General features: G+C 34.8%; 2 protein-coding genes across 2 annotated transcripts; both read right to left on the bottom strand.

Annotated features, from left to right (window-relative positions):
- Positions 1-11,213: 11,213 nt before the first annotated feature.
- LOC113348658 lies at positions 11,214-13,452 on the bottom strand. Its single transcript, XM_026592505.1, has 3 exons — positions 12,409-13,452; positions 12,141-12,319; positions 11,214-11,570 (listed from the first exon to the last, which is right to left on the bottom strand). Exons 1-3 carry the CDS (start codon positions 12,518-12,520, stop codon positions 11,403-11,405), a joined length of 459 nt encoding a protein of 152 aa, XP_026448290.1. The 5' UTR covers positions 12,521-13,452; the 3' UTR covers positions 11,214-11,402.
- LOC113351715 lies at positions 12,913-13,236 on the bottom strand. Its single transcript, XM_026595653.1, has one exon. It carries the CDS (start codon positions 13,234-13,236, stop codon positions 12,913-12,915), a length of 324 nt encoding a protein of 107 aa, XP_026451438.1.
- Positions 13,453-16,190: the final 2,738 nt, after the last annotated feature.

Here is a 16,190-nt window from a genome sequence, read left to right as displayed (position 1 = left end):
AAATAGATACGTGACAATCATTAGAACATACAAAGTTGTGGAAGATTTGGTTGATGAAGTAAGATATTAGCTTTATTCTTTGCATGTTCAATACTCGGGATTACCAATGGTCTCAATAAGAAGAAATCAAGCAATTTAGGATAACGTAATTCAGAAAATGGATAAGAAGCTAGCAATCTGAGATAAAATTCCTTTATAAGGTAGGCAAAGTGACTTTTATTAGAAGTGTTAGAGCATTGCTCGGTCAAACTCACAAGTGTTGCTATATCAATCTTATTGTCCAATTTTAGTTAATCAAAACTATATCTGGATTTCTAGTCTACATTTAGTTAAGTCTCGGATTAAGATAGAAGTATGTGGTTGAGAATCGGACATCACTGTGTTCAACCATTTGAAGTCGAAGATTAACCGAAGCTTTTGGAGAACTTCTTCAACAAAAGGTAAGTGAAGACTGAACTACCTATTTCTCAAGTTATATTCATCCTTCTATGTATGAGACGTTGTCGCATAAGTAATTAGACTATTGCAAGTATATCAAGAATTTCCAGTCAAGTTTATCTTGGTAATTAGCTCTCGAAATATATATAACTAAGCTTAATGCAAAAAAATTCATACTTGATGAATTTCAGTTAAGAACAATTTATTGTTCATAATTTAAATCGTAATTCAAGATTATCATTCGAAAATATCCAGAAACAGTGATATGTGTCATTGATGTTACTTGGGAATATTTCGAATTCATTTAGAGAGAAATATAAAACTACTGAAAATTTGGATGCAGGATAGTATCCATACCAGTTTCACAAACTGGGAAAACTGTTATAGGTCCGGAGCCCCATTACACGTATCGGTGTAGCTATATGTCGACAGTGACTTAGTGGTACGCATACTCGGTATCCATACCACAAAAGTCAGTGAACTCGTGAACCTGAATTGGTACGCATACCTACCATGCAGACCGGAAAAGAGTTGTTGGTTTTGAATCCGGTGTGTTATCCATACCCGGTACGCAAACCGAAAAAGTTCTAAGATCTGAAACCTATTTTTTTAAGATCCGGAACCTGTTCCAGAACCTATTTTTTTTCCGGTACATGTACCGTGACAAAAACAGACACGAACAAGGTTGAGTACACGTACCTGGTACACGTACTTTCCCTGTCGAATATTTTAAAATGCACATATAATTATTTCTACGAGATATTTAGAATTTGAATAAATCTCTAAAAATACTATATAGACATGATTGATCACATTACAACCTATACTTGTGACTCAAGTTTAAAATTCTTAAGTGTTTATTAAAATGATTAAGCTTATAGTTCAATAAGCTAGTTTCAGCTAACCGTTCATGAACGATGTCATTGTACATGGTTCAGTTAAGGTTTATCCTAACCAGAGTGTATATCTTGATATGCTAATCTCATTTCAAAGATTCATCTAACGGTGGATATTGTTTTCTTGGTTCCAAATCTATCTTAGCTTAAACCAACATCGACCTATACTTTGAAATTCTATATAAGGGGAACCTCAAGCAAATGGGATCTTTGAATCCCTGACACTATCTTTGTGTGTCCTAGTTTTAAACTAGAGCCGTCCTCTTTATAAAACCTTTTTAAGGTTTAGCGACTAAAAAAGACTTTACCTAGGGATTTGTGAAGCCAGGTCGAACTATCTTGTATCTTGATGGTTCGTGTATCCTGATCTTGTTTTATTATTGAGCTGCTCATTCGAACAAGATAGATAGAAATCGTAAAGTTCTCTTCGTCTCAGACTTTGTGATTCCACATGTTTAATACTTGTGAAGTGAATAATAATCTAGGTTGTTGTTCGAGAAGCATATCTCCGTATTTTGAGGTTAGCTAGACTTTGTCTATTGCTATTGATTTCCAGTCTCACCTTGATCCACGATCAAAAAGAAAATCACACATGTAGGCTTATTTATGGGAGGCATATTGGTTTAGAGTATTCAATTGAGTTGAAGCAACTCTTAGGTTGTAAAGGACGTCAGCTAAGGAATCAATTGCGCGGAGTCCTACTGGGATTCAAGAGGCGTACGAAGTGAGATTGTAACTTAATTGTTGTGAGGGTTTAATTCGGTCCCAACTACATTTCAGTCGGAAGTTAATTGGTAGTAGGCTAGTGTCTGTAACGACTTAATACAGTTTGGTGTTCAATCTGGAATAGGTCCCGGGGTTTTTCAGCATTTGCGGGTTCCACGTTAACAAAATTTATGGCGTATGTGTTATTTCTTTTCCGTATTATATTGTTTATTTTTATAATTGAAATATCACAGGTTGTACGTAAATCAGTCAAAGTAGATATATCCATCATTGTTTGTTGGATACGACTGATTGATTCTTTGATATTGATCTTTGGAATCGTCAGGTTCATGGACTTGTCTCTGTAAACTTTCGGATTGTGAGAGAAAGAGATATAACTCTAAATATTATTTTTTGATTGAGATTCATTAAGTTAAACTCTCTGAATTGTATTTAAGTTTGTCCATACAGGTTTCCTAAGAAAAAGTTAGTGGTGTATTTTGGTACTCTCACGTTTTCAAGAAGCTCACTTAAAAAAATTTGAACCTAATTTATATTTATTTGATTCAAATTCCATCATAGTAGAATTAAAAAATAACATAATCATGTGAATATGTTTTTACATAACAAATAATAGTATGCTCAAAAGGTGTTTAGTTTCATGGGATAAAAAACAGCAATTGTGTATTATAAATCATAGAGTAACGATTGTTTCTTGGTGTCCAAATTGATATGGAGATTCCAAATTAGAATGACGCATCATTGAGAAAAATATAGTACAAGAAAACAAAAATAATGAAGTTGGCTTTCTTTTTTCCATTGTCAAAATACGCAACATGGGAGAGAAATATGGGTATCTATTACAAAGAGTTGATTGAGATGGAAATTTTATTAATCTAAAAATATACTCCCCGTTTCTAAAAAATAAGCTTGTTTGGTTTTCACAAACATTAAGAAAACTAATCATTGTAGCCACTTTTTCATGTTTTTTCCTAATCTATCATTTGGTTCCCACTCATTTGATATTACAGAAAGAAGAGAAAGAAGTGGTCCCCTTTTTGTATTAAGAGAGAAAAGGGAGATAGAGAAGTGGTCCCCTTTATGGGTATATTAGTAAAATCATAACATTTGACTTTCCATATATGGAAACAAGCCTATTTTTTTGACATACCCAAATAAGGAACACAAGCCTATTTTTTAGAGGGAGTAAGAAGGAAGTTGATGTGATACATTGGCCGGATGATTAGTCAAGTTCGCAAGTGAACTTCAAGACAGGCACCCTAAATTTTGCGAGTTGAGCACATGAAAAATTTGAAGTGTGTAAGATATGATATTAACTCATATTGATTTCTAGGAAATGAATCCATGAAAAATATTGACTTACTTGAATTTAAATATGATGTAGGCACGTCTCAAATTCAAGAAAAAACTACCGATAGGCTTATGCAAATGCAAGACAATTCTAAATTCATTGGTTTTTCTCTGGATCTCTTTTATTATACTGGTAACATTTCATGATTTTATTTTCTTAAGATTTATGTTTCAAAATAAGGGAATTTGATACAGTCAACTCTGTGTGTCTTAGACAGTTGTGAAGATAAAAGTTTATCCATTTAGATTTACATTCCTCGTATGAATATTTTTTACGAATTATGTTGATGTTAGTTGGGCAACGAGGGTCTCATGATTCTTCACATGAGGAAAAGTGTTGCCTATTCTTAAACTTCACATCGTTGTATCTTGTAAAAGGAAACGGAGTTGTGAATCACGAAAATTAGCTGAATGGTTAGTGGTAGTGCAAAACCAGTAAGCACTCCCATGTTTTAGTGCATTATCATAATATGTTTTTATATTTTTTCGATCTTTATTTTATTTTAAGTTTTAGGTCCAAATTTTTTCCCTTTTAAATGCTTAATGGTTTTGGGATTTTGATTTACTTCTTCACAACCATAATATCTAATACCTTTATAACTACGTCGTGGTAATATTTGGGAATGTGATCTATAAGACTCCGTCTAACATTTAGGGATATAGTCATTTTTCTGAAGTTCATCAATAAAGGAGTTGAAAGAGACGAGCGATGTGTTATGCACAATTCAATACACAATTATATAGGAAATATTAGGGGAAAAGAGCAAGGAGAATCTCCTTGTTTATAGGGGAAAGCTAAAGCATGCAAGTGAAATTATACTGCTGAGTAAAGCATGATTTTTCTTAGATGGATAGAGATGATGTCTTGCCTACTTATAGATTTATTTATTTTTTTGGTTTTCTTTACTTTTTACTGAAAGTTTGAATTTATGTCCTCTTCTAGTTTTTCTTTCGGTTAAACTAGTGTTCTTCTAAAAATAAATCTATATCTTTTAATTTAATTTTACATTTAACTAGGGATGAAACTTTAACTCACGTGATAGTGAAATTTATAATTATTTTTTATTGGTTGAATGAATATGCCGAACTAATATTCTTTAAAGGAGTATGTACATATCATTTTTTTGACTGAATAGTCTGTTATGTTTGTTGACTCATCCAATGTTTATGAGCAGTGTACTGTATACAGTCTGATATGTGATTCTACTAACATAATAATGTTTACCTACCTATAAAGTGTCCTGTGAAATTTATACACCTTTGATTTACTAACCTTTTTTTTTCTTTACGGAAACTTGGGTAACCTAAATAGTACCAGTTGTACTAGGGATAGCATCGATGGGGTCAACCGTGTTTTCTTGATTCTAGAAGTCAATATTTGAGTAGTAATCGTAGTTTTTTTATGCCATAACCGATGACTGTCGTAAGTGCAATTAAATTAAATAACTTATTTCCACACAATTAACTGGTAATATAATGGAAATAAGGATTGTTCCCACAAAGAACAATGAGTTTTTGTGACACTCACGGGGATTTAATCGAGTTGTGGGCTTGATCTCAACCTACTCGTTGTATACTGGGATTGTGTAATGTGGGTGCATGAATCTTAGTATTGTCGTGCCTTGCATTTGGAATGCGATCTGAGTGCCTCGAGTCTAATGTAGGGTTTTATTATATTTTGTCATCTGAACATTGATGCTGCCCTGTTTTATAGAGACCCTTTGACACACCTATAATACCTGATACCTTCCCCTTTTATTTTTGTGTTAAAAATGACTCTCTCAGATTTCCAGCAAGACCAAATTTGACGAATTCCATGGTCTAATGAATTTTATACAATTTTTTGATTATGAGCTTCCGAAACTGCAACTTTCTGAAAAACGCTATTTCTATTATATTTAATCAAGACCTTTCAACACATCTACAAACCTTGCTGCTAGTGTCTATTACTTTTATGTTAAAAAGGGCTATCTCTAGTTTCAAACGAGATATAATTCGCCGAATTCCGTCACATAATGAATTTTGTACAAATTTTTGATTCAAGACACCCAAAACTGATATTTACATGATTACTCATTTCAGATTGTATGTTTCACCATCTCTTGTTGTTTTAAATTATTGTCATACTTGCAATGAATGTATTTTTTTCATACATGGTGGTAACCTTGGTTCCTTATTATTTCCGGTACTCGGGTATTTTTGAATTGAACATGGATCTACACACTTCTCAGTTAGTGGATTATATTTCGAATGTAAGCTTATGCTCGCGAAAATGGTTTCTTGGTAAGGTTTTGAGAATGTTGCCAACGTTATATTTGTGCAAGTTCTTAGTTAGGGATTTATGAGATTTTCGTAACTTGGTTTCTGCGAGTTTCCCTTGATGAAAACTGATTTGACTTGGAACCTAGATGACTCTACTTTAGGAATGTCAGGTCTTTATTGGCCCACCACCTAAGGGTGGCAACCCGGAAGACCGTTAGTTGTAACGGTAGTTGGTATCTGAGTACCCTGACATTGGTAACTGGCCATACGAATAATAGATTAATTTTATCTGTATTTAAAAGAATGGCATCTTAAAAATGTTTAATTTGGAATGAATATTTTACATGAATTTCATATTTCAGTTTGAGGCTCTATTGTTGTTTTTATCTTGTGACACTTTATGATTTATATCTTGGCACTCGGTTATCGTTATATCCCCTACTGGGTTGTGGCTCGCGCCCGTTTTGTTTTATTTTCCCACAGATTTTGGAGCTAGCTCGATGTAGTAAACTGAGGAAAGCTTACGACGTGGAGCTATGGACACAATGTGGTATATATTGTTGTCCTTGTATATATATATCATGGCCTGGGGTGTTTTTGGTGTTACTATGAAGTTAACTTTTATTAAATTTTCTCAAGCCTGGATGCTAAAAATCTTGTATAGTTGAACGACAGTTATAGTTAACTTCATTTTGTTAACGAGAGTTGAGTATCAAATTTCCTTGCTTTTCACCATTCTTTTTCTGTTAAAAAAATAAAATAAAAATAACCTTTTGTCTTAATGTTAAGCATTTATCTTAGTATTATCGTTGAGCATTTCCTTTTAGGAAATTAGTACTGATTGGTAGCTTGAATCCATTTCCTTGTTATGTTTCTCAAATAAATTTAGGTACCGTTTTGGATTTTTGATTGACGGAATGGGAATATAGCTTTGCTGGATGGGTTAAAATTCAACCCACTAGAGGGTAAATCTGTTGTCAGTCACAGTTTTAGTTGTCAAAGTGTCACAATGGGGAGCTTTGTTTTAGATTTTTAATGAAGTAAATAAAAGCAATTTAAAATACTAAGTTGTAAGCAATATAGAGAGATATGATCGAGGAATCCTTCTTCATTAATAAGCCGTCAATGAGTTAATATATTCATTTATTCGTCATTAATCATAGATTATCACCAACCGCAGGAAAGCAGCTAGAGCAGTGCTATCCTCTAAAATCCTTTGGCCACTTGATACCGAAGCGCTTGAATACCAGATTCTATTCGTCCAAACCACCAATTAGTGGCGCATTCAAGGTGTAGCTTGGTCGAATGGTTTATGTTTTGTGACTTAGGTCAATCCTAGTAAGACTCTTAGCGCAAGGTCCACTTTCTAGTGTTGTTTCTACACGTGATTGCTCCACAGAATCCCTATACAAGTTTTTACGTTTTCTTCTTGTGTAGGGGTTATTCAACAATTACACGGATATCCTAACCCTTTACTAGCTTTATATCAATTAATAAACTTATTTAGTTGGCCACCTATAACAATCAATCAATCAATCATAAAATTTACTCATAGTAGAAAAAACGATAATCATATGAAGAAATCAAAATAGATTCATATATTAAATCAAATCAAGTTTACAACTTAGAATTCATCCTCAATCAAGTATGGATTTATCTATTCATGGATGTAGAAACACCCATGATTTACATATAAGAAAAGTTTAGAGATATCGTTACGATTGAAGAACCGCTCTGAAACCATAGCTTTCGCTCCGTGTGTATTTTATCCTCCCCAAGACTTACAATTTAATTACCCCTTGATGATATATAATTTTACATGACCTAATACCTTTTTTATATGTTTATATTGCTTGGCCTTCAAGTATCTCCGTCGGTTAAGGAACCCGACCCGAAATTACGAAACAAAGACCCTAACCGTGAATTTTGGCCTTCAAGAGTTTGCATACCAGTTTGCAAACTTAAATTTTGTAATAAAACCCAGAGAAAGAAGTTTTCATACCCGTTTGCAAATTGATATTTCAGTTACTCCCGTTTGCATACCCATTTGCAAGTTTTCAGTATTCGGTAAAACATGTTTTGGTCGTAACTTCTTCGTATGAACTCGGAATGATCTCATTCTTTTTGAATTATTTTTAATTTCAATTATATTCAAGATGGTGATGAGAAATCCTTAATTTGAATGATTTAAACTCGGTCTTTGGCCTGTTTCTTGATTTTGAGCGTTTTGCTCCTATTCATCGCACTTCTTCAACTTCTCTTGGACTTGGGCACTTGGATACTTGGTGAAAAGACGAGGGTACCCAAATATACCTCAAACTAAAACTTTTCCACCTATAAGTCCTTTCTCCGAAAGTGATTGTCTATGGACTGAGTCGAGACAATACAACAAATCGGTTCACACTTCGTGTGATCGTCTATGGATACGAGATCGAGACAATACAACAACGAAGTATGTTTACTTGATAAAAGGTTCGGACTTAACCAAACACAATAGGATTACTTATCAAGTAAATAGGAATTAACGTTTGTGTAATTTACTTTAAATTATAATAACAACAATTATAATTGCGGAAAATAAAAGTAAATGACACAACAAGTTTTGTTAACGAGGAAACCGCAAGTGCAGAAAAATCCCGGGACCTTTTCCAGAATCGAATACTCTCAGGATTAAGCCGCTATACAAAATCAAACCAACTTCTTATAGTTGATACCAAGCAACTAAACTTATAGTTCACCTAATTCCGTCTGTATTCCCACGCCTCCGACCTGTAATAAGTCACGTACTTGGACAATTCCTCTGGTTCGTATTCCAAACAATAATGGAACATCAAATCTGTTTGGTATCAACTCTTTTCAACCAAGTGATGTGAGTTCGACAAAAGGATCTTCTGTTAGTCTCAATAAACTTCTTTGTGAGGTTCTTAGATCTATCTTATTATCAACTACCAACGTAATTGTTAAGATTTTGCAATCAATACTTTTAATCACAAAGAATTGTATTGATGCCGATCTACACAACTAATCAATCTAATATACCACAAGGATAAACCGATTATAGTTGGATCCTCTTTTACCAAAACAAGTATTGTGCACACCAAATATTATGAACCCAAATCAGAAATCTTCGAAGTCTTCTTTGTCTTCAAATCTTCTTAGATATTCAATAAACACCCGCACACAATCAACTTGAATCTCCTGTGGTCAATCACACACAGAATGGAGTTTGTTAACAATGGATTATCACAAGACATCTTTAGATCTATAAACAGTCTAAAGATCCCCGTCGAAACTTCGATCTAGTTTGAGTGAATCTTATAACAGAACAGAAGATTCTCAAGCATAAACAAACTAGGTGCAATCAAAGTTCAACCCACCGTTAGTCAATCAAATCAATCTAAAACAAAAGATAAACCGCAATTGTCTAGTTTCCCACCAACTGTACTAATAAATCTTCTCAATCCCAAAGAAGTCTTTAGACTGAGCGGTCGTAAGAGATTTCGCCTAATTAGGTTACTCTCCTCTCCGAATAGGCGGCTTCACCAGTAGCAGCACAACTGAGATAGTTTTGTTGTCTCTGAGGATTAGTTTGCTCGAAATGAAAGCTTTCATATTTATAAACCAAGGAAGTTTAGACACCAAAGAATTTCCAAAACCGAAAATATTCTCAAGATATGCAATATATTCCAGATTCGGTTTCCATAATTCCTGGAAATGCTTTGTCCAAATACTGACCGAAAATCTCTTGGAAAATCTCCAACTAGTAAATGCACATTACTAATTTTCATTTTCCTAAAATAAAATTAAAAACCTTAAATAAAAGATTCTCAATTTATTTTATTCGAACCGGGGTTTTATTCCTTTAGCTATTAAGGAATAACTTTGAATAATTAAAGATTAGCGTTACTGCACATGTTCAAAGTATGTCGACATCCTTATTTTGTAAGTCCTCTTTCATACTTACAATCTTGAAACCGATTTGCCACACTTCTAAAGAAGTTTAGAATTGGTTCATCTGACTTTCAAGAACTATGTGATTGATCAAGAATACTCAATCACCAAACATGGGTTTCACGGTTCTACCAAAACAAGTTTTGGTTCTACCTCCATGTGAGTACTTTGCATAGTCATGCTAGTTACCAAAATTCGGTTAACTAGGTATTAGGATCAGTTCCCCACATATATGTGGTTTCTGACACGTACTTGCTGCACATGTCCATAGGATCGGTTCCCCTTTGCCTAAAAATGTGTTGCACATGTCTATAGGATCGGTTTCTCTTTCTACTAAAAACTTTTTGCACCTCATACAAGAATCGATTCCCCTTTGTGATAGGTTGCACCTCTTACTAGGATCGGTTCCCCTTTACCCAGAGTCGGTCATACTAATAACACAAAATCGATCATACCATCTCAGGTGATTACTTAAGATCCGTTTCACTAATAAAAGTCATACCAATACAAAAGTCAGGACTTTGTGAATAGTTTTACCAAGAACATAAACAAGTCATGAGCGGTTATACTAATCACACATATTGGTAGTTCAAAAAGATATGCCAATACCAATAATGCCTGGCGATTTCTCTTTTGATTAACAAAACAAGTTCATGAATTTACTTCCTTAAAACAAATGTAAAACATTGTTTCCTAGGAATAAATCTTCACCTTATACCCATACATAATCACAATAGCATTCAAACGATTATGTCGATGTCTTATATACACAGTTTAATGGTTAAGGAATAAACCTCGTATTGTATTCCTTAATACTATGTCTAACTAGAGTATAATCATTCATGCTTCGCAGTTTTGTTTTCAATATGCACGACTTGAAAGATAGTTAGGGAATGAAACAGTTCAAATCAAATATCACTAACCTCAAGTGGAAGGATGATGTGGTCGTTGTAGCTCCTTGCTTCTTCACTTCTTCAAGTCTTCGCAATACTTGTAATGTCTCATATCCTAATACTTTCAAGCTAACCTATACGAAGTTGACTCTAGTAGTCTTTAAATGATTTTTGGCTCACTAAAATATGACAACCAAACTTGACATACCAACGCTTGGTGGGTTCAACCGAGCTATGCTCTAACACTTGGAATACTTCTCTTCTTAGCTGTTTTTAACACTTTGTATCTCATTTTTGTATGACTCGCATAATAGAGACAAATAATAGAAAACAAGAGTAATAATACGAAAATATACAAGAATAATATCTAAAACAAGGATGAAATGGACACTAAAATCATATGAATTATGCACTTATCAATAACTAAGTTAAAAGCTTCTAAATTGTTTAGATAATGGACTATTCTTAGATTGAGAAGCATAAAAGAAATTGATTGAGTATCTTCTTCAAACTCCTTCTCATTCCTCTCATGGTCACTTAGATGGAACCTTCCTCGAACTGCCCTTTGATAACTATCCCAGAGCAAGTCAATTCTTGGCTTTGCTTTCACCATCAAGATTGTCTTATTCAATGTTAAGGGTTTTTTGGGGTTGTTTGGTGTAGGCTTTGTAAGTTAAATATTTGAATCAAATCCACGAACATCGAACATGTCTTCTCTCTAAATTTAAACCAGCTTATAAACGACAATATATTTCTACGACACGTGGGAAAGTGGATAAAAAACAACATAGAAAGAAAGGCAGCCAGCAATTATTGACTTATAGCAGTGATAACTCCGACGATTTTATCATTTTACTTTGGTTTAAATTTATAGCAAAAATGTTGGTCAAAATGGCAAATTAGAATCATCCCATTGAAGTACCGCAGAGCCTAAATTTTGCTCTCTTTTAAGCTTGTCCTTCATGAACCAGTCACAAAGTTTTCCTGCGTTAAGCTCTTCGATTGGAACACCTTCTTGCTCTGACACCACTCTAAGCAAATTTAACGACGAGATCTGAAAATAAAAACAGTTGAAGTAAATATATATATAGCAATAAAATTAACAGATTAATAACATAAAAATTATGTGACATGTTTAGATTCTCAAACACATAATATATTCTCTTTGATTCTAAGAAAGAATACTATCAATTTTTCATTTTAACCTAAAAATTGGTCAAATTGAAAAAAAATGGTAATTTCTCTTTTCCATAAATGAAGAGAATATCAGAGGGAGTATGACATATCGGTCGACGATGGAACAATTGATGCACATAACCAAATGGAAAAGAGGTCGATAAATGGAAAGAATATCGGAAAGAGTATGACATGTCGGTCAGCGATTGCACAATTGATGCATATAACCAATTTTTGTTATAATTTTTTAATCCCGATGACCAAATGCAATGAGAAATTGGAACAATACGCAGAGCCCACACCCATTACTTTGCGCTCTTTATGAACGGTTGGTGACCTTGCCATTACTGATATCCTTTTCCAGACAAGTATTAAGTTGTAACAAAAAAGCACCCAGGATGTATAATTTAATGCATACCGTTAGATTAAGGACTAATTTAATGCATACCGTTAATCGACAAAGAAAGCGCTCGTGGGTGCTTAAACCAGACATTTCAACTAACCCGGCCTCTTCTAAACTTAAAAAACTTTTTCTTTCTTGGTCCTTGTTCACCGCTTCTTCCTCAGATTGACTCCCTCTGACTACCATTACAAGCTTTCTACTGCCCCGGTCGACATCTTTCGTGGCTGTTGAATTTACACAAATAAAATCCATTAAGTCTAAAATTTCTCAGCTAGAAATTGGTTTATTTTAGCAGCCATGTACACACACATACCTTGCTTCCGATGGGACTGGAACGATTGTGTGCGACTTTGAAGCTTTTGAAACATTGGGTTAAAAGTAAATGGTGATTGTAATTGGCATTTACAGGGTTTCATGGAAAACATGGCTTGAAATGTGTATAGGAATCTTAAGTTTATATATCACTGAAATCAATCAAGGAGGGATACAGAGAAATGGTAGTATAGGAGAAGAGAAAGAAGAGAGAAATTTTTCATTTGATAGGTTTTTTTTTTTTTTTTTATGTGGTAGGGAAAAGATAATGCACTAGGGAGGATGTCACCACCCTATTGGGCTTGGATGTTGTGGTAGTCCTTTTCAAGTTTGCTTAGACAAAAATAATTAATCACCAAGAAAACACTAATTTTAAAAAAAATTATTATAAGTCCCAAAATTTGGGCTAATGCACTTGATTAGTACAATACCACCGAGTATTCCGATCAATAACACCCTTAAATGAACCTCAATAATTTAATTAGGCAATATAAAAATGATCACATCAAACCATGTCGACCATGTACATAACATTCCTCAGCGCCTCTTGCTTATGCTTCTTCCTGATGGTGACACGATCATCACTTAAATCTCCATTTCCATCTTTGTTCATAATATTATTCTTACTACTGTCATTATTACTCTTCATCTCTGGAAAGGAAGAAAGGAATTGTCTTTTGGCTTGAGAAATTGATGATCTGATATCATTACCAATCTTTGTATGCTGGTTGATAGAACGAAGAGCATAATTCCATCTGCAAAAGCCTTGATCTTTCAAAACTTCTACTACTGCCATGCTAGTCGCTACAATCCATGCTTTACTACCCATTGAACTTATAAAATTCATTTCTTTTGATTGAATCGATATAATTTCGTATGTATTGAAAGTTTGAATCTGCTAAACTAGAACTGATTGTCTGGTATTCATTGATGGAGAAGAAATGTCCATATATATACTGAAAAGAAATGACAAGACAACAGTATTTTCCTTTTGCAAGTGGTTTTAAGCGGATCCACCGTTTGATTTTGGCTCTTTAGGAATATCTTGGATTCCTTAATCCTCGGTTTTGGGGGAGGTAATTAATAATTAGACTTGAGACCTACTCCGAAATGACGGAAGACGGGTGAACGTGTCTCTTTGTTTTACAGTCTTCCTTGTCACTTTGCCTCGCCAACACGGCTGAGAGCACATTGACTGTAATATCCTTGGATTGATTTGAACTTTTTCTGTGCTCGTGTCACGTGTGAGGTTAGCATCGTCCTTTGAGTAATTGAACCTGGTGGCCAAAACAGGTTTCACAGCCGCGGTATTCTATGTAAATCAGAAGATGGGAATCTCTCCAAAGTTAGTTTGTATTGCCCATCGTTTTGCATGATTGATATGGGATGATACCAGCCTTATTAAGTGCCGATACCATTTGGTTGCTGCAACGGTAAAGATCGTTCAAACTTTTTTTATTCTATGTGAAATGGTATCAGTCCCTAATAATTTGGTATCAGTCCATATCGATCGTGTTCTTGTGAGGCTTCATGTGCCGAGCAGGGAACTCGTGCAATACTCGGCAACTAGCGCTACCAACGAGTCTCCATAAATCAAGTCTTTTGTCGCTCATTTTTTCTTGACTTTGTTGCTCATCTCTTGTGTGCTCATTCTAGTATGATGTTCATGTACACAACCGATTAATTATTCGGAATTTAATGTTCTACGGGTGGTGTACGATTGATGATTCTTAGACAACATACAGATGAATGGGGCAAAAATTATTCTTTCCTTTTCTTTTTCTTTGCTAGAAGGAAAAACAAAACACCAAATAAAAAACTAGTAACTAGAGACCGTTTATTTCTGATAAGAGAGAAGAAGAATACAAGGAGGAGAACCATCCACCATTTAAAAATATGGTTAGATTTAGCAAACTTAATTAAAGTGTGCACAACCGGGCCGTCTCTGAAGTTTCGATGACATTCTGAGAAAAGAGATCTTTTATCCAAATTTTTTCTTTCTTTCACACATGTGTTATATATTTGTTGGAGTATGTGGCGCGATGTAAACCATATATGTATAGGTAGGATAGTCCCACATGGAATAAGAAGAAGTACATGTGGTGCCTAATAAGCTTGGGCATCTCCTTACATAGCACCGAGGCCTTTTAGATTAAAACCCCACACCTGCACCAACAGGTGGTCAAGTGTGGACAATATCGGTGTTATGTGGTCGAGCCCAGAAGTAAGGTCTGGCGATCCGTGAAGATCCTAACAACTGGTATCAGAGCCTATGGTTGGGGCTACTTTCCGAACGGAGAAGTGGTTGTGGATGTCACCCGGTACGGCGCAGGTGGAGTCAGACTCAAGGTGGAGCATGCAAGGCCCAAGGTAGAGCTGGCGCTCAAGGTGGAGTTAATGTCGCACCCCCATTAACTCAGGTGGAGCAGGGTTCTGTGGTGGGCAAGGTTGTGCTCAAGGTGGAGTTAGTGCTAGCCTTCCCATTAACTCAAGGTGGAGTAGGGTTCCAGGGCGCGTAGTGACAATAATCATGTTCGATGGGTAGCATATACGGACGGTGATCATATGGTGGAGTATGATTGGATTGGTGAGGTGGTTTAATCTCGCCAAGGTGGAGATTGTTGGAGTATGTGGCGCGATGTAAACCACATATGTATAGCTAGGATAGTCCCACGTGGAATAAGAGGAAGTATTGTGGTGCCTAATAAGCTTGGGCATCTCCTTACATATCACCGAGGCCTTTTAGGTTAAACCCCACACCTGCTGCAACAGGTGGTCAAGTGGGGACAATATCGATATTATGAGTTCGGGCCCAGAAGTAAGGTCTGGCGGTCCGTGAAGATCCTAACAATGTTTTTCAAATAAAATCTATTTTATAACATTGAAAGGAGGTAATTCATGTCGCACAATTTAAGAAGAATGTATAGTAAAATGTATTAAGAAGTTGGGAACTTTGCATCGGAAATGAAAACAAACACATTAGATGACTACTTGAGGACTAAACTACGTAACAGATTGATGCAGAAATAAAACTTGAGGACTAAACTACATCTAAAAACAGATTAGAGCAAATAGCCATCAACCAATTACTCTTTCACTTAGAACTTGCGATGTTGTTTTTCTCGCTCTAGGTAGTTCGGCATATACCTGGATTAAAGGAAGAAAAAAGCTCAAACAATAAAACTCAAACGAAAAAAATGCTGCAACTGATAAGTTAACTGTAGTAGAACGGAGTAGTAGAATTACAGGGTGTATGAAAAGTTCAAATTACTATGTAACGGGATAAACATGATAAAGAGCTGGAGCATGAGGATCAAATAAATGTCGACAAGTATAATGATAAATTAATGCAGTAAGGAATATACATATGAATGAATGTGAAAGTTTTCTTTTTTATCATCTGACTAGAAATAATCGGTGCCGTAACGGCATGGCATGAGGTTAACATAGAATTATAATAAATATCTAAAGATAGCTCATGATGTAACATCACTGCTTTAATATGATATCTGACTGGTGTATTTTTTCTGTTTTTCCGGACTTTAAGTCGTGTTCCTTTGCAAGATAGTTTTCTATTTTATTTTAAGCGAAAATAAAGTCTATAGATATATTGTAAAATTATTCATATACATTATCCAAAAATGAACACAAAATCATTTAAGTAATAGTGTGTATGCATATCTCACTTATGAGTTATGAATAAAAATAAATAAATAAATAAATCACATTTCCATTAGATTCATCATGCCACCACTAAATACAATTAATGCATATATGATATAT

This window comes from Papaver somniferum, chromosome 2, assembly GCF_003573695.1.
Source record: "Papaver somniferum cultivar HN1 chromosome 2, ASM357369v1, whole genome shotgun sequence".
Taxonomy (NCBI): domain Eukaryota; kingdom Viridiplantae; phylum Streptophyta; class Magnoliopsida; order Ranunculales; family Papaveraceae; genus Papaver; species Papaver somniferum.
The sequence above is the reverse complement of the archived record's forward strand: the minus strand, read 5'-3'. Positions and strand labels throughout refer to the sequence as shown.

What these genes read in the sequence shown, in the direction of transcription:
- LOC113348658 (XM_026592505.1), bottom strand. Translation starts at nt 12,520, where the DNA reads ATGTTTTCCATGAAACCCTGTAAATGCCAATTACAATCACCATTTACT. An exon ending in CCAGTCCCATCGGAAGCAAG is followed by an intron (nt 12,320 to 12,408) that starts GTATGTGTGTGT and finishes TAAATTCAACAG; the next exon opens with CCACGAAAGATGTCGACCGG. An exon ending in GCTTTCTTTGTCGATTAACG is followed by an intron (nt 11,571 to 12,140) that starts GTATGCATTAAA and finishes TTTTATTTTCAG; the next exon opens with ATCTCGTCGTTAAATTTGCT.
- LOC113351715 (XM_026595653.1), bottom strand. Translation starts at nt 13,236, where the DNA reads ATGGGTAGTAAAGCATGGATTGTAGCGACTAGCATGGCAGTAGTAGAA.